The sequence below is a fragment of the Ornithodoros turicata genome, chromosome 7 (assembly GCF_037126465.1).
Source record: "Ornithodoros turicata isolate Travis chromosome 7, ASM3712646v1, whole genome shotgun sequence".
NCBI lineage: Eukaryota > Metazoa > Arthropoda > Arachnida > Ixodida > Argasidae > Ornithodoros > Ornithodoros turicata.
Window position 1 is genome coordinate 14,166,819 of NC_088207.1, and position 24,430 is coordinate 14,191,248.

The 24,430-nt window shown below is 44.3% G+C and overlaps 1 protein-coding gene across 6 annotated transcripts in view; it reads left to right on the forward strand.

The window, feature by feature from the left end:
• Positions 1-262: 262 nt before the first annotated feature.
• Positions 263-24,430, forward strand: part of LOC135400218 (CCHC-type zinc finger nucleic acid binding protein-like) — a 31,432-nt gene continuing 7,264 nt past the window's right edge. For 2 of the 6 annotated variants that reach the window (XM_064631982.1, XM_064631987.1), the window contains exons 1-5: positions 263-395; positions 2,570-2,758; positions 2,819-2,944; positions 5,431-5,555; positions 15,486-15,661. In XM_064631982.1, coding sequence (XP_064488052.1) covers positions 2,620-2,758; positions 2,819-2,944; positions 5,431-5,555; positions 15,486-15,661 — 566 coding nt within the window. In that variant the 5' untranslated portion in view covers positions 263-395; positions 2,570-2,619. Of the gene's footprint in view, positions 396-1,052; positions 1,129-2,569; positions 2,759-2,818; positions 2,945-5,430; positions 5,556-15,485; positions 15,662-16,463; positions 16,697-24,430 lie in introns of those variants that run through there. The other 4 variants (XM_064631986.1, XM_064631985.1, XM_064631983.1 and 1 more) reach the window with 4 other exon arrangements.

A 24,430-nucleotide genomic window follows, 5' to 3' on the forward strand; every position in this document is an offset into this window, starting at 1 on the left:
CTTCGTAAACATGTAAACCGCGGAAACCCACTCTCTTGCGGCTGGAAATATCGTAGTTTTACATGTGCTGCGGTCGTGCAGTCGGACGACCAAAAACGAAACTTAATTACATCGTCTGAAAAAAAAGTACTGCACAAATTGCCGTGAAAACGATTTCTTTACGTATAGTTGTTGTGCGCGTCAATGCCGAGCTGGCGTGCCTCTGATTCGACAATGCTGATTCTGAAACCACATACTTCCATAAGCAGAAAATCTCCATCAGCCGTTTGGAACCAACGGGCCGTGTGCAAATCCCACGTGTGACGCGCGAATACCTTGATCACGACCGCCTCCTGATACTTTATTCCATATTGTTGAACACAGCCGATTTGCCAGCGATCGGGCTCGCCAAGTAGGTAAGATCACTTCTGACGAGTGGGATAATATCGGAATGAGCACCGATTTCTGTTTTTTTCCTTGGGGACCTTGAAACGAGATCTCAAGATCGCTGTACGGTTTTTCACTTGTGTTTAGGAAAAGGAGTGTAGGCCTAATAATTAGCCGTTATCAAATACGTCTCCGTCGCTGTTGACAGAAGAAGCGTGCACGTTTACGATTAAATTCAGTCGATCTTTTCATTCGCTCGGTGTACGGAGCTCGGGAACAGTTGTCAGGGGTACACGTAGCATTTGACTTTGTAAGCCTTGTACTGCTTTTATGACTGTTTTGCTCGCGTTAATAGCCCGCATAATTAAAGCGCAGGTGCCGAGTGTCAAGAGGAAAATAAAAATTTTACGGATATTTACAACCCTTTTACTGCAGTCCGCGCGTAATAGTATAAGTGCGGTTAATAATGGCTCACATCCGCATTGAATGAACTACAGAAAAAGCGGGCCATATTGAGCACTGTGTGGCAGAAACCAGCAGGGTCGTTGTGTACGATCAGAAAAGGATGGCCTAAATACAGTCCGCGTACAGCAGAGCCGTTGTCAAGTTTAATGTCAAGGCTAGTTTAGCGTGTTTCCGTGCTTCCCTGACCTAGATTGATCTTGACCTTGAACTCCCAGCAGCCTGTTTACAAAGCGGCAAGGTGTAGGGATGACAACACGTCGAGCGTGCATTTCCGCCAAAGGATTGTGACCGCAAACGGTGTGTGAAGCAGCTGTAGATGGGATTTCTTGGACTGCGTTTTTGGTGCAGCAGGCGTAAATAAGAGGAACGTAAATTTTCGGCAAATGGCTGCGTTTTTTGGCGCGCGCACTACATCCCTTTTTCGACGTGTCGTCTGCGATAAAATGTGCTTGGGGGAATAGATTTGGAACGTGTATCTCATGGGAACGTGTGAAAATGGATTAGGTTTTGTGTGTGATCCAATTTTGGCGTATTCGCTCAGTTAGATAGAGGCATTTACAGCTGTGGTGCGGATGTTATCACTAATATATGTGAGAGGGCAACATACTTTCTTCTATGTTTGGCAGATGTACGGCACAAATACGTGTGTGTTTCATCTTATTATGTTTTCTGTCTATTGCTAAGACTAGTGCTTCTTGTGTGGATTATTATATGCTTGAAATAGGACGTCTTCACACCTGGCTGGTAAATTGCAATAGCTGGTGACATGAAAAAAAAAAATTCGTTGCGGTATCTTCCTTTCTGTTTTGACAAAATCGATTATTTGTTGAAAAGCAATTTCTCAGAGTGAGTATGTGCTCCAATTACATGTGGAACAGGATAACGGGGTATTCGTACATCTGGGACCAGATTGTTGCCACGTCAGTGGGTCACGAGGTCGTGTGTTCAAAGAAACAACTATTCCGTTTTCTTTCTTTTTATGAGAAGCAGGAGTGACATCCAGTAAAGCAAGTTTATCCAGAAGACACTAGAGATGTGTGCGTAGTGGTCCACAACCCACGGAAACGTTGTGCTTAGTCAGTATTTTTTGAGTCATGCTTATCAGGAGATCACAAAGTTTCGCCAATTCTGCGAGTAATTTCTGCACACCGGTTTCCTTGTTTGGATCTGGCTCAGTTACCATTCTGTTACCGGTTTCCTCAATACACAAATGTGATTGGGCAATGAAGCAGCACCGGAATTTGAAGACCTAAGGCAAATGCATAATGTAAAACCCCGAGACTAGGGAACACGAAAGGACCGACACAACATCCTTTCGTGTTCCCTGGAGTTTTACATTATGCATCATCTTCACCAGCTTGCTTGCTTTCTGGCCGTTTTTTCATTGTCTAAAGCAAATGATTTCGCAGTTTTGTACGCTACGTATGCACTTACACAGGTATTGTGCATAAAGAAGAACGCGGAATACTATGAACTACTAAATTTTAACACAGACCTCAAGCATCCTTCATATACTAGTTATATACTTATATACATAACATATAACACATAACATATAACATATAATACATAACATATATATAACATATACTTCATATACATAAAGACAAGTTAGTTGCATATATGTACTTCATAATGAAATATCAGGCGGGGCAAGAAAAGGTACTCTGGAGTGTATGCCCGCGGAAGAGTATGACAGCTGTCACTCTGGATTGACGTAGAGCGTTGCACGTTGCAGGGCGGGTAGACTGGAGGAGAGGGGCAGCAGTAGAGGGTGAGGAGGGAGTGATGAGCGAGTGCTACAAGTGCCACAAGGTGGGCCACATTGCCCGAGACTGCCTCCAGGCCGGAGACGGAGGGAGAGGGGCGCCACGCGGAAGGGGCGGACCCCCTCGTGGACGTCTCGACTACAGGGCACCCATCAGAGGTGAGTGTCCCGGGATGCATGCCACGCGAGACGAGGATGAAACGTTTTTTACCTCCGCAGACAAGTGCTACAAGTGCAACCGGATAGGGCACTTTGCACGTGACTGCAAGGAAGCAGAGGATAGGTGTTACCGTTGCAATGGCACAGGCCACATTGCCAAGGACTGCCAGCAAGGACCTGATGAAAGTGAGTTACAGTTATAGCAACTGGTCAACTTTGCAGCTTGGTGAGCATCTACGTCGTACATAGTACAATGCGACAATGTTTTAAGTGTGAAGCCCTGCTCATTCCTAGAGCATACATGCTTTTCTATGGCAACGTCTGTTGCGCTACACTATTAGTCATGCTTATGCATTCTCCCTGCACACAGTACCCAAAAGTGTCGGGATGTGTTGAAGTTGCCCTGGCCATGAAGCGCCACCCTTGGAGGCAATATTTCTTTTGTGCCCACTGCCACTTGTGTCGTCATAACACGTTTATGAGATGCCCCTTGATGTTGTGCAATTTTGTGGTGTTGTCTATCCGTGTTGATTCACTGGTAAACTGGCATTGCATATACTGGTTCTTTGCAATGGCATATGTTTCCCTAAGGCGGATGAATACATGCCTAATTAAACTTCTGCAGCACTCTGTTTAATTGTGCACTTTGTGGGCATTGAGTCCACTTTACACATACTTCAAATTTCTTTTGTATTGCTCTTACGCATGGAGTGTAATTTATTATCAGGTACTGCATGTTCAGGAATATGCGTTTCGCTCAGGGATGGTAGTTAGGCATCCTTGATGAGGAAACACATTGAGACACGTTCTATTATGTCTTCTAATGCCCATATCGGCGAGAAGCCAGTGATGGTTTTAATTACCGAGCTTTGTGCATCAGCATGATCATCATCGTTGTTGGTCCTGATGGTCCATCACAGCACAATGCTCACTCCAGCACCACAAAAATGTCATCGATGGCTTCTCTGCATATATTGCAGCTTGCATCAAGCAAATGCGGTCGCTTTGCATGTAGGCACTATGCCTGAAATAGACGTGTCTACTAGTGTGCTGGCTTCACTTTCCACGCAGTAATTCCCATGCTGCGTAAATTCGTGCACGCAACTATTGACGTAATAGCAAAAGTGCAACATTGAATCAGTGACGTTCAAAATAATGTTGGCATGGACTCGGGATAGCCAGAAAGGTGTTTTGGAGAAGAGTCAAATATTTTGAGTTTCCTATGCCTCTTTAGTTGCTTACATGCAATAAAACTCATCGCCTTATCATCACCTTGACAACTTCAGGCTTGCATACACTCCTTGAATGTTCTGATGCGCAAGTACGCTCTGCTGAATGCTGCATAATCGTTCCCAGCGCATAGGCTGCCATACAGCCAGTGATTCGGCAATTTTAAAATTTGCTCGCTTTTGGGGAAGTCGAGCAGTAATACGCAACGAGTCAGTATTTCTCTCTTTGCCAGCTTCTCCGAGAACAATAGGAAATCAATCTGGATGTCATTGGAGAATCTGCTCTTCCATCACGCACTTAATTAACTTAGCCTTGCACTACCATCATTGATATTATTCGATTCCACTGAATAGGCTCTTTATTTTACTTCAATTACGTAGTGATGCATCGACGTTGCAATTATGGATTTATGTCCACATACCGAGAGCTAGTGGGTGGCATTTGGAGCGTACTTTGGCCCACAAGAAACGTACGTTGGCTGAAAGAGAAGAGACTGACACAACAGTTTGACCGAGCATAATGTTAATACCTCACCAACGCCCCAGCAATTAACTCAGCGATGACAGTTGGTGAAAAGTGAGCGAGTGCCACTGATGGAAATCGCATCCACACCTCTGATGGCTGGTCAGGTGTGCTATCATTACGTCACACTCTCGTCAACATATCAAGGCCACGTTCAGAGAGAGACGGCTGCACATTCACTCTGGCCATATTCTCTCTCACATTTTTCTTGCAAGCGCTCACACATGCACAACAGATGAACAAACTGAGATACGTGGCATTACAGACATCACATCAGCGTACATACCAGTATGTCTACTACAGCACGGTGTCTGCATAGTGTAATGGTAGCACATCTGACAAGCAATCAGAAGGGCATGAGTTCAATTCCTATCACTGGCAGCTGCTGTTGAGAATACGCGAACAACATGCAGTCTGTCCAAGGCACAACCTACCAGATTATAAAGACCATGTCACAAGCATCCCTTCCCAGCACCGCATTTGGAAGCTAGAGGTGGCGTTACTCTTCAGTCCGGTTATTGCTTCAACTTCTGCAATACTTTGTACTTTTAGCTTACCTTAGTATCTTTGTACAAGCGGTGGATGTCCCGCGGAAGATGTTTCATTGTGAAGTTGGTGATGATCATCATTCTACCTGCTTTCATAGGAGCTGTTGCTGTCGTCTGCTACAGTAATTGTACGTCCGCTTCTGAGTGTTCAAAATTCAAATTTCCATTGTCCAATCATGATGTAGATCTCGCGGGCCGATGGGTAGCGGATCGTGCGGATGGGCTCCTCACAGGGGTCGTCGATTACGACATGGTCGTTATAATCTAGTAGGTAGTGGTCCAAAGGAAGCGGTGAGAAGAAAAATTTTTGTGTATCAGGACAGCGTGACTCTGATGTGACTGTGACACGATGCACAATTTTTTGGCCTGCAGTGTCGTGCTACAACTGTGGCAAGACGGGCCACATTGCCCGTGAGTGCAAGGAGCAGGACAAGACCTGCTATATCTGCCACAAGCAGGGACACATCTCCAGGGAATGCGAGCAGGACGAGAGGAGGGTAAGTCAACGCGCCCTCCATTAGCAGAGCTGATAAGTTTTCTATAGGTCGGTGCTTTAAATGTACGAGGGGGCGTTCATGGAAGTCCAAAGCCTAGGTGTGATCTGGTACGGTCTGGTATTGCAGTCTAGAAGCTTGACTAACAAATCATTCTTCTACGTCAAATACGAGTCGCAGGGCAGATTTATCTCGTTGAAGTGATGCGTCACAGTACAATGAACCTTACAAGATGGCTTCTTGTGAGGCGAATAACAGTACCGAGGAGGGAGTGGTAATTTTGGCTAGGGAAGGGACAACACATGAGAATCGTGTATAGAGGATCTGCATTTTTTGAAAGAAGATGGGCAACATTGTGTAACTGATAAAATAGTGTAGGCTCTCTCGATTTGAAATCTACTTCGTAATAAAAACCAGAGAGAGAATATATCTCGCTGCTACTATTCGGGAACGCATCTTTGAAGTTCCAGATTACGTTCCATGTTCTCTAGTTGCACACCTGAGTCTTGAACCCGGTGACTTTTTCTTGTTTGGTCACTTGAAGAGGCATCCACAATGATGAGCTGAAGGAAGGAGTTTATCATTTTCAGGAATCTGGTAACGTCCCATTTTCTTCGGGAATCTAGAAAACTTGCTAAGCGATACGTTCAGTTCAGTACTGCTAATCGCGACTGGTAAAAATGAATAAAGGTACTCCATGTTCCAAAAATTGTTAAGTCTGTTTTGGCTTCGAACTTATTGAACGCCCCTCGTATATCAGCAGGCTTGGTATTAACGAGATGTTTTCCTTGTATGTACGGGTTTCTGCTAGAGGTCTTACTCATCATTTCACTCTGAGTAGTAGTACCAAAAGACCTCTGTCACCTCTGCCTCTGTTAAGAATCTTAAGAAGACATAAAACTGTTGTACTCCAATTGCAGTCATTGGTGGCATAGAGAAGCTTGTTGGCTCAGCTGGAATAACGACAAACAACCGTTCTAGTTGGTAGCCAGAGCCGAACTAGCTGAGCTGCCGTTTAATATCGCGCGTCGCGATTCCAGGTGCGCTGTCGATGGCGGTGATGCTGCTACGAGCTATACTTCTTGCGCATTAAATTTCTGCATTTTAATTGTTTTTTTTTAAATCAAAGCTCAATATGTCTTTTGTTTTAGCAACGTGAACTACATTGAACATGGAATACACTACACGAGCCGCACACGTGAGCTACTCGACATTGGACTAATGTGTGTGTGTTTTTTTAATTAAGAAAAGATCTCAATCATCTCAAAGATACATGCCGTGCACTTCAAAATCAATGTCAAGAACCTTGAAAAAGGTGTTGCGCTCGCTTAAAAAGACACAAATATTCCGTTTTGCGTGAAAAATTTGATTGTCATAAAAAAAAAAAAAGGTTATCCTTACTACTTATCTTCCAACTGTCCTGACCCTTTGATCTCCACCCTGACCCTTTCGTCACCTTATGCTTGCTTTGGTTCCTACTCTGTTTCATTTTTGTTTTGTGTCCTAGTGCATTGCATGTTGCATAGCCAAATGGTTTTGCCTTCTACATAGCCACAAGTGGGACATGTTTCTTCTCTTTAACCTTAACAGCAAATTCCACTGGTCATTCTCACACAGCGCAGTGTAGTGTGCTGATGTGGATTGTGTGTAGAGATGAAGAGTGAACAGAATGTGCGATGCCCATTGTCAAAATGAATGCGATTAGTGTAACATGCACACTCGAGCCAGTGTAAGATTTTCTGCATTACAACTGCCAGTGGAATTTGCAATACGTCTGTGCTTCACATCTTTGATCCTGCTGCTCAAGCTGCTCTGACAGACGTTCGTGTGTTATAACTAGGGCCTGACTTTTTAGGGTTAAACCCGTATCCGCCCGATATTTACCCCCCGAACGAAATCTGTAAAATTTAACCCGAATCTACCCGAAAACATCCGGGTCGCGTGGCACACTCATAAGCGTGCATTAAAATAAACTTTGATAACATTGCTAAACATTAGTTCCATGTTAAGACAAATTTTTATTAAACAAAAAAAAAATCACCCGAATACACCCGAATTCCTGACGACAGAATATGCCGTAACGGGATTTAACCCGAATACACCCGAATTTTCGAATGAAAAATATCACCCGATATTTACCCCCCGAATTTGGCCAAAAATAAAACCCGAAAAAGTCAGGCCCTAGTTATAACTACTCTGTCGTTTCATTGCCGCGATCGTATTCTTCATAAACGAACATGCAGGTGACGTATCCCTTTCGCACTGTCCCCGGTGTTGTAATGGTCTCAAAATGCTGCGTGAACCCGCAAATACACGTGAGGCTTAGCACAAGTGTACGAAGTTGGGGTAGTTGGTATGTTGACATATTGTTGAATGCAGCAAGAAACAACACAAGGAAGAACGAAGTTGACACCACAGCTGCTTACTCACAATTGACACAGTATTTATTTCGGGCCGGACAAGGAAAATAAAGCATTTACGATGAACAGGTTTGAAACACAAATAAGATACACTGTCCCCCCCCCCCCCCCCCGTTAACACACATGCTTAAAAATAACCCGTCACTATCTAACAATTTCACACATGCCACGCATGGCTGACAAAGTACCGAGCATATTATTCCACATCAAAGATTACATCGTATGCAGAGATGCTATCTCTTCCAAAGACAGGTCAATGGAGGGCTGGCTTACACACATATCCCCGTTCTTTATTATTTAAGATGCTTCAGCTACCTCCCTTGCTATCTTTTGTTTGAACATAGCTTTTACCTCTGTGTGTCCAAAAAGTGGCTTGCACCTGCATGTTCGACAGTGAACGGCAAGGTGTCCTGAGGGAGTTGAATTGGACGCCGCTGCCCCATGCTCAAGCAGCCGTGTATTGAGGCATCGCCCCGTTTGCCCAATATATCGTCGTTCACATGAGAGCGGTATGCTGTAAACTGTTGTTTCTTGCTGCATTCAACAATATGAGGCTTAGCAGGCAGTCTAGGCCATTGAGCACAGGCATGGCCATTAAATTTATCGTTTTCACGATCAACTTGAAATTTTTGTATAAAATTTTAGCGCGTAGTACAGCCTCAAACTTGTACTTTAGCTCCCAGAGAGTTCTCTATTCCCAATATTTTTATTATAGACTCGCGCCTTATTTTGGCACAACCTGTATTACCCCTTTTGCTGTAAAACTTGATGCAGGCTCGCATCAATGCGCATGACTGTCTTTTACATTTTCCCCACATTGCATAGGGCAAAGTATCATAGCCCCTTTAAAACACAGTGATGTTATGTACCTGGGAGAGAACAAGTTAGATCCAAATTGTTGTATGAGAGTAGTGCATTGCAGTAGTGAAAAAAATTGTGAAATTCATACAAAAAGGTTTTTCATTTACTATAAGCAAACAGGCACTTTTGCGGCGAATGTTGGTGTGAGGTTTCTCACTTTTTAATGCAGTTTTCATTATTAATTTGCGCGTTGGTGTGAGGTAGGACTTATGGCTACACCAAAGCTTTCTATAACCAAGCTCGATTGTGCGTGCCGAATACATAATACATTTTCTGAATTTTCATTGAAACTCCCACGACAGCAATAACTGGCACAAGCAATAAGCGAAGCTTGTTTAATTAGTGTTTCAACTGTTGAACAGACAGTAAAAATAAATTGTGTTCAGATACTTGAAATTTGTAATAGCTTGTTACGTAATGTTCTGACTTCTAAGCAAGGGTTTCAGGCGCTTGACGAAATTTGAAATCGCAGAGTCAGTCAGCCGATTTTCTAAAAATCCTGAAAGCAGCTCATACTGCCAAGGTATCCACTGCCAGATTTTGCCGTCAATTTCATCTGACAAGGAAACCATGTGTTCTTTACGTACCAGTAGGACATAGCCTTTCCTGGTCTTATCCGCTGACTAGATAAAGCACTTAGCAGCCCTGATAAGTTACTGACCGGAATAGGGTTTGTCCTTTCATCGCGTAAGCAATCTGGCTCCGAATATCTTGGTGTCGGGATTTTCAGGCAAGGAGCAGGCTTTAAACACTTTCTGCATCCGCTCGTGCAGTCTAGCGTGTCCTGAAAACCTTTAATTGAAAATAAATAGGTAGTATAACTAGCTTCCTAGTTGCTGCATACTCCCTTGTAAAGAACAGGGTGTCTACCTACCTGGAAAACCTGGAAAACAGGGAATTGTCAGGGAATTTTCATGCGACTGGAAAAGTCTGGGGATTGTCAGGGAATTTGCAAAGTAGGCAGCTGAAGTCAGGGAAAATCGCAGACAAGTGCTGTCACGGTACGCAGTGATTCACGAGTACTGATGAGTGGTTGAGAAGCCACGCCGCAGAAGCGTTGCGGGAAGTAGCGTATATTATATAATTGGGGGTTTACGTCACGAGACACCTGAGGAGAAGTAGCAGTTCTCCAATAGGACAAGCTCGGAGGCGGAAAAGTGGGGCACTTTTACTAATTTCTCAATAAGTGATCCGTTTTATGAGGGATCTGGTATCAAAACATTGCAGCAGGCACCAAGTTCCCTTTTGTTTTAGTCAGGGAATTCGCTTGAAACAGTCAGTGAAAACCTGGAAAAGTCAGGGAATTTGAAGGCTACAGTTGAGTAGACACCCTGAAAGAATGTCCACCTGATATTCTGTATCAAACGCAAAGTAAACATCCTTTGTAATGCACATGGCCAGCCGACAAACAGTGAGTAGATGGTAATGGTAATTCCCGAATATACATCCCCTGAGGTAGGATCTCAGGACGATAATTAAATCTTCCTGTCATCATTTTGTTTGTTTGTATCATTTGTCCTAGTCATCCAGTTAGTATAATCCAAACTGTACTGTTTGTACCTTTAACCACTCAAAAGACGCCAGCAATATATACAGTCGACCAGCGTTAATATGACAATGGTTAATACAACATCCCCGTTACCGTTCTTTCTGGGAACCATTCCCCGCCAATGGCCTCCGGATATTGTTCGTTAATATGACGTTTCGTTAATACAACAATGATTTTCAGTACAATGATATGAAATGATATGACAATGATATTTTCAATAGAACCAGGGGCAAACACGTGTACTTTATCCTCGTTACTGTGACTGTTCATAGCTGGTTCTTCCAACGTATTGCGGCCAAAGCGCGTGCCAGCTTTGGGGATGACTCATGATGCCCCTGTGTGATGTGCTTAAAAGAGCAGTGTCCTTGGTCATATGGTCACAGTGAGCCGCTGTACTCATCGACTATGTCTGAGAAGCAGTGCAAACGAACAGAGCTCACTGCCGGAATGAAGGAGCCGAATGTGTGTCAGATTGAGAATTACACTAAGAAAATGTACTTATCAAACTCTTTAAGTGTTACTCATTCCTTTAAAATTCTTCACTGTGCCAGTTTACGTAATTTCCTGCGTTTAGAAGCTTACATCAAGGTCATGGTACAACCTTGAACATGCGGTGTTTGTTAATATGCCGATTCTCTTTATGAGCGAAATTTGTGGGAACGGCCGTGGTCATAATAACGAGTTTGGACTGTCTACAGACTGTAGTAAATAAAGTCATAGTATTAAATAAAGCTCTACGTAATAAAGCCAACAGTAAAGTAATACTGATGACTGGTGCTCCTGCTGAGAAGGCGCAGAGCAGCTGAGTAATTGTCGATGAAAGACGAAAGTCACTGAAAAGGTTAGCCAGCTGTAGGGATCGAACCCACATCTTCTGGATTGCCGGACCAGGGCTCTACCAATTGAGCTAAGCTAACACGCCTCTCCAGTGACTTTCAGGGTGCGTCATCTGAAGGGACGACAAACCAGCCCGAAAGTCACTGGAGAGGCGTGTTAGCTTAGCTCAATTGGTAGAGCCCTGGTCCGGCAATCCAGAAGATGTGGGTTCGATCCCTACAGCTGGCTAACCTTTTCAGTGACTTTCATCTTTCATCGTTGATTTCTTAGGCAATGTGAGGCTTTGTTTGTATCTGTCCCTTCTATGTTGTTCCAGCCTCAGAACATCAGTTTATCTCTTGAGTAATTGTGTTCTGGTGCACTTAAAATATTATTTAAAATATGGGGAAATGTGCTACAATTTGTGCAAAAACAGTACATTCTGTTTTTTGAGACCCTGTTTCATCATTATTGTCTGTCTCCATTCAGCTCATGCTCATTTTGTTCTTCGTGGCGAGCCTTTCTTCTCTTCCTTTTTTTTGAGTAGCTACATCTGCTGTCATACCCATTTTCCCTTTTTGTTCTCTCATCAAAATAGCAAAGGTAGAAGGAGCCCACCCACCCCTGCCATCAGCCCCTTCCTGTCCTTTGCTGTTAAGCCGACGGAACGCAGCTAAAGCACCAGAAAGTAACGAAATCTAGGTTTTCGATGACACGAGCTAACGAAAAGTACTATGAACTCTGAAAAAGTGGGAAGGGTAGGTAAAAAAATCTTTCCTTCGCACGCCATGTTACTTGACTGTCGCTTGTACGTACAAACTGAGATCCAAGGTGGGAATAAAAATGGTTGCTTTTGGAACAGCTCCTTTTGTTGTCATTCTTTTGAAGCAGAGATGAAGGCCTCTTCCCCGTATTGTTTCCGCATCGCTCCCAATCGTTTCGTAACCCCTTTGATGCCTAGTTAGCGTTGTGAAAAATGTAATATGCATCATAAATAGACCCTGAAGTTTTCGGGTTTTATTTTTTTCCAAATTTGGGGGGTAAAATTCAGGTCAATCACTTGATGTCGAAAATTCATGCAAATTCGGGCGGAAAAATTACCATCAGACTGAATTTGGGGATAAATCGGGCTCTATTGTCGAACAAACGTTCGTTGTACAGCCTATCCAGAGTATCAGACATTGAGGTCAACTGTGTATTTTGTGAAAAATTAGTATGTCATTGCCGTGAGGTGCATAGCTTAGGTGCGGTTTTGCGGGTAGAAATCGGGTTTAACCCTAAACCTGTGAACCTCGATTCGGGGTGCAAATTCGGGGAAAAATTGGGTTTAACCCTAAAACTTCAGGGTATAATCATAAACATATTCGATGTTATTCTAATGTAATTATTTTCGGTGCTTTGCCTTTATTTTTTTGTCACTGTTCGTTAGCCAATTTGTTTGGACCAGTTTTTTTTTTCATTCCAGGCATTAGGAGATCCCGTGATCTTCTCTGCATGTTTCTGACGCTGTTCCACTCATTTGCCAGATAATCTTGAGCCACTTTTGCCAATAGCTCAGCGAAATTTATTAATTGAACAACGAACCTCTGGTGTGCATCTGTCATTCTACCCTAGTGTTGCCCGAACTCAGGTTCCTTCAACTATGGAGCTTATCTCCAAGGATAGGCAAGCCTGAGCGATGGGCAAGACACGTAAACAAACACAAACACGAAGGCTCAAAAAGGCTTCGAGCCTTAGTGTTTGTGTTTGTTTACGTGTCTTGCCCATCGCTCAGGCTTGCCTATCGTGGAATTTATCCACCAGCTTGCCTGCACCTATGATGCATTATCTATGGTTAGTGGCACAGCACACTTTCACTGTGCCACCCTGCTGATCAACAATGTCCTAGAAAAAGAAGCTACTTTAATCTGCACAGTCACAGCAATGCAGAAAGTAGACGCAGCCTACAAAAACATTCTATTTGTGATGTAGTGGAGAACGAAATTTGATTCTGGGGGACAATTTTGGCTTTTTTAAAACTGCAATTCAACTCCCATACTTTTGTGTTATACTCAGGATCCCTGTTCAAAATGTATGCATTATTAGTAATATCCCCAACCTGTCTCAAATTTGAAAAAAACTTCACCATGTTCTTCACTCTTACTCGGAAAAATAAAGTTTCCCAGTTTTGGACTGTTCTGCATATGCATGTCTATCTGCTTCGTAGAAGCATTTGTGACATGACTGAAGATGATGGCACACATTCGCGCGTACGTGGACTATGACCCAGTAAAGTTTTGCTGTGTGCTGTATATACATTTGTTTAAGCTTGTGCTAGACAAATGACAAGCCCAGGAAATGCCTACTATAGAAGCCTCCTACCAGGCAGAAAGAGGACATTGTACAAAGAAACAGCATGACTGAGATTTACGTTCCATCTCAGTTGTTTTTTCTGCTACCCACTTTTGTTGTAAACAGTGTTTTGTGTTGCCTCTATAAGTTGACCTACCAACATCGTTAGTTCACCTCAAGGAACCAGAATAGGCTACTAGGAAAATGTGGCATGCAATCTGTAGATCATATCATTGAGAATGTTGTGGGAAACACCCATTTGTGGTTTCTAATCTTATCAGAGCTTGTTTGCCTGAGTTGGCTTGTGTAGGTGTCTGACTTCATAATGTTTGTTTCTGTCATTTGTTTTGCTATCATTTCTTCAGTAGACCTCATCAGTCACTAATCCTACAGGCCGAGCAAATGTTTGTTTGGGTCAGGGAATTTGCTTGCTGCTGTCACTGAAAACCTGGAAAAGTCGGGGGAATATGAAGGCAGGAGTTTGGTAGACACCGTGCTTAATGTCTATATGCTTCCCTAGCCTTTCAAACAAACTCGTTATTTAAGCGGCTTTACAGAACAGCTATGATTTTGTTCGATGCGTTCCTGAGCACTTGGGTGTAGGTTGCGGAACAGGGAGTGTGACGTAATACTGCCATACGAACAGGTTTACAAATACACGTTGGCGATTGTCAGGACTCACTTGATGTACTACTCGAAGCAGAGTTAATTTTAATGCCGCTTCGATCGGCAGAGCAGGAGGAGAGCCGCCCTGGTGGCGCTTAGCAGAAATAAAGAGGGGACGGTGTTTCGACATTCCTCTTCTAGTTGGAGGGGGTATCCGTTGTGGTGTGTGTCCATTAGTGGGGTGTCCATGTCCAAATGGCAGAACATGATTTCAAATGAGCATTACAATTGGCCTTCGCGTGGCAGCTTGTGCCAAACCACTGGTGCAGTGATGCATTCAACGTTTGCTGTGGATTATCGACAAGTTGAAGTTCTGGCCCCAGGACTAGTACAGGAAATGTAGCTTTTGGTCCTTTGGTTAAAGATGAGCTACTACATGCTCATCCTGCTTTCCTGCGTGCGCCGATCAGACTCAAGGTTGCGGGTTTGAATCCTGCCAAGGATGCTGCCGACTTGGCAGCATGGTGCAAGTTGCCAAGGCATATCATCCTTCATGAGGGATATTAGACATGAGGCATTGTGTGCTGGCATTTTGGTCATATGTTAAAGAACCTTTGAGTTGGCAGAATTGGCAGACCGACTGCTGGTATGGTCGTGATCGTAGTTTCCCCGTGACACAGATTATCGTCGACCATGATCAGTTTGGCTAGAATCTTTTATATTTGGTGTTCTGCAGACATTCGACATTTTTGTTACAAATTAGTCCTGATTTCTTTAGAGAAAAAATACTGACGGAGTGCCTTTTGCTTCATCGTGGGGGAAAAAAAAAGAAAGAAAAAGATGTTAACGACAAGAAGGTCCATGTTCAACTCCTGGCGGCAGCACCTCCTTTCCCTGAGTCGTTTGAATAAGAAAAGTCTGCATGCTAAAGAAACTGCGCTCAACTTGGAATAGATGATAACTTTTAGACGTGCAGCTATGAGTTATCTCGTCCCTTAACCATGAATGGGGTGCCACTGAAAAAAAAAAAAAATTATACCCGCATATATTCATGTTAGCATACTTATTGATGGCACACGAATTTTTCTGTAGATTTGTGTGCACCGGAATCTAGGCACACTGTGCAGAACCCTCGGTTGGGAAAAATTAATCCACAGACTTAACCAATCTTGCCTTTCCTGCGCTTATCTCGCGACGCAAAGCCGCAAGCTATGCTTATCGTATAGTACATGAAGTGTCATCAGTGTACCTCAACTTAAACCACCCTGTTGTTTGAAGAGGTAGCTTATGGGTGAGGTTAGCAAGAAGAGGGTGTGCATGATTCTTAAGGGCATTCCTCTCCTCCACAAGAGTGCTGCTGTGTCTCCTCAGTGTTACCTGTGTGGAAAGCTGGGCCACATCTCACGTGACTGCCCCAGCAGTGAACGGGATGACCGCAAGTGCTACAACTGTGGGCACCTGGGCCACATCAGCAGGGACTGCCCCGAGGCGTGCGGAAATGAGCCCATGGCTGACGTCTGCTATCGGTGAGTGCCTCCTCGATTTGGGTTACGTGTCGTGATGAAGTGAAGCGGTCTGCGTGCTGTAGCGATAATTCTTGCATGGCCTTTTAGCGCTTCATCATCATTTTTTTCTCCTGGGAAAATTCGACTGGTCACCCGTTCTTATGAAATATGACTTGCGGCAAATGTGTGATTCAATCTAGATCAGTGTTTCCCAAAGTGTGGTCCGCGGACCCCTGGGGGTCCGCGAGAGTGTCCGTGGGGGTCCGCAACCGTCTCTCACATTTCAGTGAGGATTTTCGTCCCCACAAACACGCGCTCGTACATGCTGCCCGATTTCCAAACACCCAGAACTTCCAAAATTGCTACAAGCATGCTTCAACGGCTAGCTTCTACTTTCTGATAGAAAAGTCCTGCAATGCATGTTTGTCCGCGTCATACACATACAAACAAGAAGGAGAAACCAGTGCGGAATCGTTTCTGAAGCTGTATCGAAAGCACGCAGCAGCTGACGAGGTTGCTGGTTATGCACTGGCTGTAACAGTGTGTGTGGGGGGGGGGGGGTCAGTGAATTGGTTCTCATCGCTTCCGGGGGTCCGTCACCGCCAAAAGTTTGGGAAACACTGATCTAGATATCGTACTTGGAGGCAAATCCCTTTTGCTAGCCGCCTTATCTTGGTTTTAAACTAGTCTTAGATGCTTCTTAAACCATTGTTTGTTATATTTTGGCCAGCGTCGTTTATGCATGATTGAACCTCGACTCTTCACCATCGTGGTAGAGAATAAACTGTATATGTAACTGCTACGCCCAGATATATCTTAACAGTGTAATAACAACTGGGCTGGTTGGTGAATATCCACGATGAAGCGACAAGGGACACTAGGACGGAACAGATACGAAAACAGCCGCACCCTCAACCACTTTGACGTGAATCCGGAATTCTCGAGTTAATGTGATATCCACTTGGTGGTGCCTTCCCAGAACAAAACACCAAAAAACGTTTTGCAAGATTGTTCATGTTCTATCATAAAACATCAAAAACATCGAATTTGAAACTTCTCGGGGTAGTGTACTCTGTAGAACTCTCCTGCGAAAAGGAATATATTGGTGAAACGGGTGGATGGCCTCAACGAATGGCTCAGAGAACAAAGAGCAAATGTTGAGATGGTAGTGTCTTAACTAAAGCTCTGCATGGGCCACATTCTTTTGCCCAGCGGCCGGCCTACCTTTGATTTACCCCCCCTCCCCCTTCCCCAGGCCCAATTTGACCATTCCATACTTTGCCCGGCCCAAGCCCAACGAATTCCTAGGTTCCTTGGCCCAGGCCTGGCCCGAGCCCAAGAAATTTCTGTGCTACCTGACCCGGCCCAGTGTAGTGGGCTGTAAAGTTGACCGTGGCTAACTCACAACCTGAACAGGCAATGCACAAGCCCGGGACCATAAAGTCAAAACTGAGCCTGGCCCAGGCCCGTAAAAAGAAGGCTTTACCTGGCCTTGCCCATCCTGTGGGCTGGGTACGGACCGGGCTTTTGGGTAAGCCCGAGCCCATGCTGTGCTCTAGTCTCAACTCACCAGCCATGCGTATCTTGTGGATGCCAAGCCATGTATGGCGCCACACGCTTGATACAGAAATCGAGGTATGTACATATACGACAGGTCATGGCAATTTCAAAGTTTAAGCAATTGAAATATAAATGCGTTCAGTTCACCTACAGCTGATCTGACGACTAAACAAGCAGATCCAATTAACACTGTGCCGTGGTTCTGCTGGCCGGTTGACATACAGAGGCTTCCAAGAGTGGTGGTTCTGATTTCGTTATCATTCACGTCAAACTGAAAGTGGTCGAAAGTGCGACTGTTTCCATGTCTGTTCCATCCTAGTGTCTTTTGTCACTCCATCATAACCTCTTACAGTGGCTATGGCAGAGTAGAGGAACAAAGATTAACTGTGCACACAGAATTGCTATGAAACTATCACATGTACATCACACATCATTGCGATTATACTGTGAACAGCTCTCTTACATGAACACACCGCGATACACGTCGTTTTTGGCATAGCGCCATTCAATTAATTGACATAGAAGAACAATCTGAAGAACCTGACAGCATAATTGCAGGTACGTACGAGGTGTGTAAATAAAATAATGAGACTGGTAGCGTAGCGTTGTTCGATCTGGCAACACTGGGGACTTCCGGTTTTGAGGGAAGGTGGGTGAACATGTGATGCGCCGCCAATGCGAGCTTGAGCCCTGTAGTGTCACTAGGTTGTCCGTAGGAATTTTTTTTTTTCTAGTGCGTTCTAGAAAAGAGTGACATCACTTTCGATGGACGTCGTGCCCTCAGGTTTTGCTGAGGTTTGGTTTCGTTTTGGGCACAGCGCGACAGAAACTTTTGCGAAGCTTCAGCAGATGTATGGAGACAATGTTTTGTCGAGGGCCCAGGTTTTCAGGTGGTTTAGAGGGGCACTAAAATGCAAAAATAACTTGCTACCAAATGAAAGTCTGTGTTTCAATTAGTGTAATGCAAGCAAAATTAGTTCACAGAGCGCTTTCGTTTAGAAGAAAACGCAATGAAAATAGAGCCGTCTTTGGCGGCAACGAATGGTATCCCCAGGGGGCAGAGATTGGCAACATCCAATGAGACAGGGCAGTGCCTCCTCTATTACTCAATGCCTGTCCATTTGCAGATACGCCGAGTCACTTCCCTTTCCCACGGAGGGCACGTAGAGGGCACCACTTCCCCATACCCCTTGTCGTCTGCTATGCGCTCTTGTCTGATTTCAATAAGCGCGGTTTCGAACGTTTCGAAAAATGCGGTACTGCCTTCTGCCATTTTTTTACTTCTGGGACCAAGAAAAAAGGAGCAAGGGGTATCGTTTCACGAGGCGCCTGCGGATCTCGCGTTACGAAAGGAGTGGTAGAGAGTGATAGTGAGGAAAGATTAGGAGCCGAACACTACTTCCAACTGTTCCATTGTGTGCAGCAAGCACTTCCTTGCGAGTGATTACAAAGAAAACATCAAAACACAAACATGTGCGGCAGGTGACGTCGGCGCGCGTCAGACCTGGGTGTAGGGTAGTGGCTCCGTCAAACGAGAGAACGTGAACTAATACGCATGCGCAGTACGGCACCTCTGACCAAATGGAGAGGCATTGAGTAATAGGGGAGGCGCTGGACAGGGGAGAAGCGCGCGAATACCTATCATGGGCATGTGGATTTGGAACGGGTCCGATCGTAGTGCTCCGTATATGCGCGGCATGATGCGCACTGCTGCATTTTTTCAATACCGATTCACTAATTGTGGCCCACAACAGTTCTTGCGAATGTTCCACTTATACGTTTATCTTCACGTCCCTCGGAACGCGACGCCAGTCCGCTTCTTAACGCGCACTATGTTTTTCACCGGGACTGCCCTATGGCAAGGCGCAGCATGACCTAAAAACACCGATGCACGAGCTGAAACGATGTTCACTGCGTAACGCCGAAGCAAGAAAGAGTACGGTATAATTAGGATAACAAGTACGAAATTAACATATCCTTTGGCCCTGCGACGACAGACGAAGAAACGAGACAGCGACGACGCAACTTTCAACCATTTACTAACGATGAAAACAAGTGAAACATCCATTCTAACTGACACTCCCCCCACATGACGTTATGTCACAGATAACACTTGATGCCAAACACCGATATCACCCAAACCAACAACCTTTCTTTATCACTTCTTCTTGCTTCTTTGTAAGCACCGCGGTGGGGGCACTAACACAATCGCTACCTTGTTCTATGATGAGTTGCGTTTCCACGGTCTGCCTGAGATACACATCCTTTGACCTAAGCTTTATCTCAGTGGCTTTGAAATCAGGCTCGCAACCGCAACCCATTACGTGCTCCGCTAAACGGGAAATTAACATAGCGTGTAACGTAATCTGAAGTCAAGTTGTTTTTGCATTTTAGTTACCCTTTAAGGCATTTTCAGAGGAAGAGAACAGATTGAGGATAAACCTCGCAGTGGAAGACCTGCAACAGCAAGAATTGGCGAAAACGTTGCAAGAATCTGGTATCTTGTGTGCTCCGAGTGTCGCTTGGCAGTCAGAATGATCGGGGAACAATTGAATTTGACTCGCCTTTCACAATGTTTTGACCATTGAATTGGGGATGAGGAAAACCTGTACAAATATGGTTCTGAAAAAAACCTTGTCACACTACACTTTCAATTAATGAGTCCTTGGCAAGTAAAAACATCCCTGTGGTTCCTCAATCCCCTTGAGTCCTTTCGACTTCTTCCCCTTCCCAAGATTGAAAAATGACCTCAAAGGACGTCATTTTGGGACGGTAGAAAACGTTAAAACGGTCGTAAGCGACCAGCTGAAGGCAATTTCAGTATCAGAGTTCCACCATTACTATGAGGAGTGGAAAAATCGTCTCCATCACTGTGTGGCTTCCCAAGCCAATTACTTTGAAGGAGGCAGTGTAGAACTGTAATTTGAATTGAATAAAAAAAATATTAAAGGTCTGTCTCATTTCTTTATTTGCACACCTCGTGTAGCGACTGATAGTACACGAACAGACTCTTGAAACTTTCCCTGTAATGTACCTAGCTCTCATCTGCTTCATGTTATGTGACCTTGCCAGCAACGTTTTCGATATGCTTTAAAGTAGGATGAGTTTGTTCTATTCTTTGCCTAGAATTACCAACTCGATGTTGATGTGGTACTGTGGCCACGTAACCCCATGTTACATCACTGTATTAATACTGCGGGACTTCTACGGTCCTTATACGTCAGTGATCGGTCTCACATGGGCTTGTGCGAATATGTACATATTCAAATTTTTTTTTTAGTTCGGAATCGAAAATAGTAGAATTCTATGTCCAAATTTTGAATCGAGGGAACGTCTCTTTTAAACCGGTTACATATATTTGAATAGCTCTGAAGTTGCATGCATGAGCCCTAAAACACCACAAGAGAAGGAGTACAATAACGCGTGTGTGCTGCTTCATACAAAGATCTATGCACATACACCGGGTGTTTCAGTTAAATCCCCGGGCTAAATAATTCGCGAACCGGTGCACCAATCGAATAACTTTCTTTTTTACAAGTATCTGTCCAATACCGCCTACAAGGTGCGCACTGCGTGAATGAGCGGGAGGCGCTCATTATTTAAATAAAAATTCTAATGAGTTTCGTGAAAAAAGCTAACTTCTATAGCAGGGCGCCGTCGGCATTAAAATGGGTACTACTCCTTTTTGGGACCTTCAGTGGACACCTTTTAGAAAAAAATCTGCCACCAAAGCCGGTCATTTCTTGCAGTAATTAATTAGTTTCAGTTTACGTATTTTTGTCGCGACTGGTCGCAGCGAAGCGCAAAAGGACGTAATTCATTGGTGGATAAGGGAGTGGAAGAGCGTCCGTTTGCGCTTCACCGCGACCAGCCGCGGCAAAAATATGTAAACCGAAACCAATTTATTACTGCAACAAATGACCAGCTTCGGTTGCAGATTTTTCTCTAAAAGGTATCTACTGAAGGTCCCATAAGGGGTAGTACCCACTTTAATGCCGACGGCGCCCTGCTTTAGAAGTTAGCTTTTTTCACGAAACTCATTTGAATTTTTATTTAAATAATGAGCGCCTCCCGCTCATTTACGCGGTGCGCATCTTGTAGGCTGTATTGGACAGATACTTGTAAAAAAGAAAGTTATTCGATTGGTGCACCGGTTCTCAAATTATTTAGCACGGGGGATTTCACTGAAACACCCGGTATATCACGTACTTGTATACATATGAAACACATTGCACCGGTCTTAGAATGAACTTCTGTCACTTGGTAAGACTTCCTCTGTGAAAACATTTGACATGTTTTGTGCTAAATCTAACAAAATAGATACTTCGCAAATTCCAACTGGAGTGTTTCATCGAGAGTTTACGCAACAGTGCACAGAAAAAAATCGTGGATTTTGGAAATATTGTTTGTCACCACATATTCAGCTATCAATTGCACACTGAGGTGGTCCCGACAAAAAGACAAATTGCATTTGATAGTATGCCATTTCAACATTTATTTTACAATGCTTCATCGATTTTCATGTAAGCACTACTTGTTTTGGCAGCGAAAACATATATTTGAACTTGACCACCCCCGCGCATATCCGCAAGGTTGCTTCAACCCAAAGACGCATCGCCGCCGGTGCTGCAAAACACACACGGGAGCAGCCCCAACCGATTTGCATTGCCTGCAAAAACATGTTGTACAAATTAACGTTTGAAGCTTCAGGTTCTCATGAGAAAGGCCTTCTGCGGCAACGCAGCACACAAGGTGCACTGGAGCCAGGGATGTACTTCGTCGACGACGGGTCCGCACCCGTTACATCTAGCTCACTTTGATCGGCGGCTCCTTATATTCAGTGGCTTTACTTGGACAGCTTTAGTCTTCCCTTCTGTTGTTGTATTCTTTGGTAGTAGGTGAAGGACTGTAGTTGCCATGCTTTCCCTTTTTATTGCGCACCTTTTATTGCCTGGCACCATTGAGTCGGTGTTAGTAAGCGTTGTGTCCATCATCGCTCGAACAAATAGTGGTTATTCAATAGCCAGCCTATTCGCCTCTCCAGCAGGCTGCTTGCCACCTAGCGGACCCCAGCAGAAGCACTCAATGAATGATAGTAACAGCAGACGACAGGTATATTTCGCGCTAACCCGAAACTGCCGCAACTTCCCTTCGTGTGCGATGGAGTGTCCCGGCTTACAGAACTCGAACAGCAACAGAACTGCTAAATTTCGCGGTGCAAAACTACTGCGGAGGAGAATATTCAATGTCGGGAAGAGGAAGAGGAAAAAGATACTATCAAAGGAGCGGCGTGAACGAAAACAACGAAGACAGCAGGAAACCACGCGCGAGTTATGTTATTTGGACAATTTTTGAAGTGTGTCTCGTGAAAGAAGGCATGAAGCAGGGCGATTTGTTCATCGGCAATCATTCTTTTCTGCGCCATCTTGAAGACGACGCGAGCGCCTCTATAGGTAGTTGGAGAGGCGAATTGGTTCAATAGCCGGCCGGTTATTCAATAGTGGTGATTCAATTCAGTGCCCGTTGTCGCTAAAATACATCCCTAGGCCCAGTGCTGCTACTGAATTGCATCGCCGCAGTAAGCTGTTCTCGTGAGGACCTGATGGAAGACTATTTTTCTGTGAGTTGTTTTTATATATATTATATACATATTTTTGTTGCTGAAGAGCGGAAATCAGGTTGGATCGCCCTCGTATGTGTTTGGTGGCAGCAGCGGCAATGTGTCTTGGGCTGAAGCACCCTTCCGGGATAACGCCGGATGAGTGCCGGGGTGGTCAAGTTCGAATTTTTTTTTGCTGACAAAACAAAGTGTTTCGATGAAACTTTGTAAAATAAATCTTCAAGGATCATACTGTCAATGCAATTTGCCTCATATTTTTGTTAGGGCCACATTGGAATTGACGGCTCCGAAATTCGTGATTTTTTTTATGCATACACTTCGAAATGTGCCCGCCTCAAAATGTTTTTAACGCGGTCTATGTCTCGTAGAAAACAATGCTAAGCAGTTTAACTTGCTTTTGAACAATGCAGAGTTTTGCAAACAATTCCTAAATTCGGCAAAATTTTCGCAGGGCATAAACTCTCGATAAAAACTCTCACTCAACCTCGTATGGTCTTTGCGCGGTAGTGTTATGCTTTGCCTTCACTTAGAAGACATTTGGTTAGAATTTGCAAAAAAATGCTGTTTCGTTTCACTATCTTTTTTCACTAGGTAGGTCACATGTCCCATTGCAATCCGTGGCGCAAATATATATATATATTTTTTTTTTTGCAAAAATAAGCCTGGAGAGCATTGGCTACATGGGAACGATTTTATTTGAAAGAAATCTGGGATGGTCATTCTCAATGTCTGGGATGTTTGGCATGGAATGACCCAGTTCTAATGTGCCCTTCCCCTTAGTCCACTATTTGAAATTGTTCATTTTTTTTACCTTTCTTTTGTTTCTGTGTTCATTAATTTCAGTTTTCTACTACTCACTTCACATTTGTTTTTAAATTAATATCTGCAAAGCCCCTGTCTCACATGGCACCATCTGTAATGGAGAAACAGTCTCATTGACAATGGGACGTAGGGTAGCTGTCTGTATATCATGTACTTCACTGCCCCAGTACTTTCGGTACACAAAAAGGAGGTTAAGTATGCAAGGCTGTGAATCCTACAACGCTCAAACAGATTGTGACCAGACCTGTAAAGTAATTAACCGTAGGTAACCCAATTGCCGTAATTAATGATTTCGAGCGTCACTGTAATTTCATGCGTATAAGCAGCGCTCGCAGATATGCCGCGGACAATATGACGCAACTGATTTGTGCGACAAAGGAGACCAAATGTGGTCAGGTCTAGTGTTCAACCATGATCGGATTGTGCCCTTGCTGTGTGTTTTTATGGATCGACGGGTCAGTGGCCTTCCAGGAGACACGAATCACCTGTCCCCACTTTCGTTAATGCTGCTTGCGGGGAAGGCACCAGGAAGGTCTGTCTACACAGAGCCATTTATAGGGAGAGTTTGGCCATTCTCTGATCTTTTGCCGCCTCGTGGGTGGAGCCTATTTTGACGTCAGAGTCGTCGTTGCGCCGCCTAAAAAGACTGAATCCAAGCAGAATCCGCTTATCAGCCATCTGATGCGCGCCATATTGATGCTGTCCGTCAGCTTTGTTGTTGCAATGAAATGCAATCTACAGGAATAACCGGCTTATGACCCACAGCCGCCTCTGATAAGGGGGGTTTT